The sequence below is a fragment of the Cicer arietinum genome, chromosome 7, assembly GCF_000331145.2.
Source record: "Cicer arietinum cultivar CDC Frontier isolate Library 1 chromosome 7, Cicar.CDCFrontier_v2.0, whole genome shotgun sequence".
Lineage (NCBI taxonomy): Eukaryota > Viridiplantae > Streptophyta > Magnoliopsida > Fabales > Fabaceae > Cicer > Cicer arietinum.
The window spans coordinates 58,194,560-58,198,147 of record NC_021166.2 but is presented as its reverse complement, the minus strand read 5'-3'; the positions used below and the strand labels follow the sequence as shown (position 1 = coordinate 58,198,147).

Sequence of the window (3,588 nt, the reverse complement as noted above, 5' to 3'; positions counted from 1 at the left end):
TTCATTTAACGGTTAAATAAATCATGTACTTACCACTAAGGATATGTTTGAAATTTTTTACCCTATACTCTATATTTATATTCTTTTATATTTTAATAAAAATCTAATTTTACCTTTTTATTTGAAAAAAAAGTTCAAAATTTATATTGTATGGTACAGGTTTGTATTCTGAAAAATTTTAAAAATAATTTCTGATACAAAAATGTGTTTGAAAAACTTAAGAAAATAAATTTTTGAAACACAGTTTAAATTTTCTAAAAAATTTTTGATTCAGAAATATCTTTTTAAATTTTCCAAAACATATTTGTATTTTAAAAAACTTAAAACAAAAAATCAAAATTGAAACTTCGAATTTTTTAAAATACATTTTTATTCTAAAAAACAATTTTTTAAAATTTTCAATAACTTAAATTAAATTTAATAAAATACAAAAAAATTCTAAAAAGTAAAATAAGTAGTTTACATAAAATATAAAATATAGGAGTAAGAATATAAATTATAAGATAAAATTTTCTATATTGAGGCTTTATGGCAGCTCAAAAGAGATGAACAATTCTGATGGAATTGGACTGGCCCAATCTGCCAGCGATTTTGTCGGGATGCAGGCTAAATAATTTATTTTGACAGCTGTCGGTTAATTAACTATTACTTCATATGAAATTCTTGTTACCAAATAGCATAACATTTACTATCTTTAATCTTTATTTTGGTAGAAAAATAAATTTCATTCATGTTACATTGAAAGTACAATCAAGTTGACAGTGGATTGAGATATTCTATATCCATATTTTGAAATTAATAAAAAATCAAAAATATGTTAATGATATATATAAATATTTTAAAAATTAATGATAAATTATCAAATAAAAACTTCAAATTTAATGATTAAACTAATTTCTTTCACAAATAGCAAATAGTTAAGAAAAGTGCAAGATACACAATATTTAATTTCATCCCTCTTTGAAAAAATTGTCAGTGTTCGCTCATATTGACTATAGATATTTTATAATATGACTAATTCAATCACATGTTGATAATTCATGTAAGGCTAAGAAAATTTAAATTTAAAGATAGTCTCTATAAGTGTATTACTCAAAATACGACGTAGACTAAACAAATCATTATAAAACATTTCAATAAACTCGTGAAACATAAATTTAGAATAAACAAAAACAACGTAGCGAAATGGAAAAACAAAATGTTGCATTATGTTAGTATGAACTAAACAAACATCATAGAGGCAATAAAATAAATAATGTCACATCTAGACAAAAAACAATTAAAACAATATCACACTTAAACGATAAAATCATAAACAAACGCAAAAGAAAAACTAAATATATATATCAATTTACTTAAATAAAAGAGGATAAAACAACGAATATGAAGAATAACTATAGGCTAACGGTGACCTTAAATTATTTCACTCCAAATAATAAAGTAGAAGAGCTAAGAAAAGAAGTTATGGCAGCTAATTAATTCATATTAAAATGAACAATTAATTCATCTTAAAATGCGTAACTTTTTCTAATAATAAAAGACCAACAAAACCTCAAGATATTTTCTTATAGATGAGATTGGAGGAGTATTAAAATACATTTTCCACATTAGGTTAGAGGAACAGCACACATAAAAAGTGTTTTCGCATCAATTAAAAGTATCCAACTGATATATCAAAAGCAACACATTGTAAATTTATAATTGTACAAAATTTCATCACCCCAATTTTGGTATTGGTTTTTTTTTTTAATCGAACTTAAATTTAGACATTTAAAACTATATTTATACTAGGAAACTCGTGAAAATACCATTCAACTATTATTTAATAAGGTGAAGTCTTGACTAACACGTAGAAATAAATTAAATTTCTAACTATCTTTATTTATAGGATCGACTCAGATCCCATACATCGACATAGTATATCAATTGTGTAGATTATGAGATTTTGAGAAATAATATTTTTCTATGGATCTATACTCTATTAAATATAAGTTAGCCTTAGTAACAGAATTAAGTTAAAGTTTGTTAGTTTTGGTTCTATTGGTATATATGTAAGACTTGGGTCATATTCTCAAAATTAGATTTTTCAATTCAAATAATTCTTCTTCTCTTAATTCAATATGGTATCAGGCATTTTCTGGTCATGATTACCTCCTTGTCCTTCCCTTTTCCCTTAATTTTTTTCTTCCTCAATGGCTGAAAACCCTTTCTCTGATTTTTCCTCAAATCCTTCAAATCTCTATTATTTACATCCCAATGAGAATCCACATTTGGTTCTCGTTACCCCATTATTGGACAGCAAGAATTACAATTCATGGGCACGCACAATGAAGGTCGCATTAATCTCCAAGAACAAATTAAAATTTGTCGATGACACCTTTCTTCAACTGACATCTACGCACGTTCTTCACGATCCATGGGTTCGCTGTAACAATATGGTGTTCTCTTGGTTGCAACACTCAATTTCTGAAAGTATCGCTCAATCAATTTTTTGGATCGACAAAGCGCACACAATTTGGAAAAATCTGGAAAATCGATTCTCTCAAGGTGACATTTTCAAAATTTCAGATATCCAAGATGATCTCACAAGACTTCAGCAAGGTAACCTTGACATTACCAACTATTTCACCAAATTAACCTCTTTATGGGAACACATAGATTCGTTTCGACCCACTCGCGACTGCGTTTGTGCAATTCAATGCACTTGTGGGGCTGCTACTGACCTTAGCAAATATAAGAATCAAGATCATGTCATAAAATTTCTCAAAGGTTTGAATGAACAATTTTCCAATGTTCGTTCTCAAATCATGCTTCTTGAGCCCCTCCCTTCTTTGGATAAAACATTTTCTTTAGTTCTTAGTCAAGAACGACAACTCAATATTCAAGCATCCTCTGATTCTGCCCCTGAAAATCAAGCTATGTCCATGCAAGTTCAAAATAATCATTATAGCGGATGAGGAAGGGGCAACAATAATTCTTATAATCGAGCTAAAAGACGCAATAATTATGGGTTTGGTCGTGGTCAATATCAGAATTCTAATCGGGTTTGTACTCATTGTGGTTGAACAAACCACACAATGGAAACATATTTTCTAAAACATGGTTATCCACCTGGTTTTCAACAACGACATTCTCGAGCAGCCCTTAATACTGCAACTGCTTCAGTTTTTCAAGATTCATCTCCAGCTGACCAAGAGAGCACCAACGCATCTCTTACTATTATTCAAGATCAGTATAATTAGATTCTTCAACTTCTACAAAATAATCTTGATGTTTCTTCATCTACAACATCGATCCAGCCTTCAACTAATATTGTTGTTGTTCAAAATAATCCTCTCAATTCATTTTCCTCTCCTTTAGGTATGCAAGTTGTCTATTGGATAATGGATACAGGTGCTACTCATCACATAACTCATAATTTTGTTCATTTTTCTACTCATGCTATGGTTCAACCTATTACTATGACATTACCTAATGGTCAAACTACTATTCTATACAAATATCTGAACATATTACTCTGCATGATGTATACTATCTTCCAGATTTTCATGTCAATTTGATCTCTGTAACAAAATTGGTTGACTTGGC

At 28.6% G+C, this 3,588-nt stretch overlaps 1 protein-coding gene across 1 annotated transcript; it reads left to right on the top strand.

The window, feature by feature from the left end:
• The first annotated feature begins 2,192 nt into the window (after positions 1–2,192).
• On the top strand, positions 2,193–2,957 carry LOC140918867 (uncharacterized). The gene has a single exon (XM_073363671.1). The coding sequence runs from the start codon at positions 2,193–2,195 to the stop codon at positions 2,955–2,957; it is 765 nt and encodes a 254-aa protein (XP_073219772.1).
• Positions 2,958–3,588: the final 631 nt, after the last annotated feature.

Coding starts and splice junctions, on each gene's coding strand:
- LOC140918867 (XM_073363671.1), top strand. CDS start 2,193: ATGGCTGAAAACCCTTTCTCTGATTTTTCCTCAAATCCTTCAAATCTC.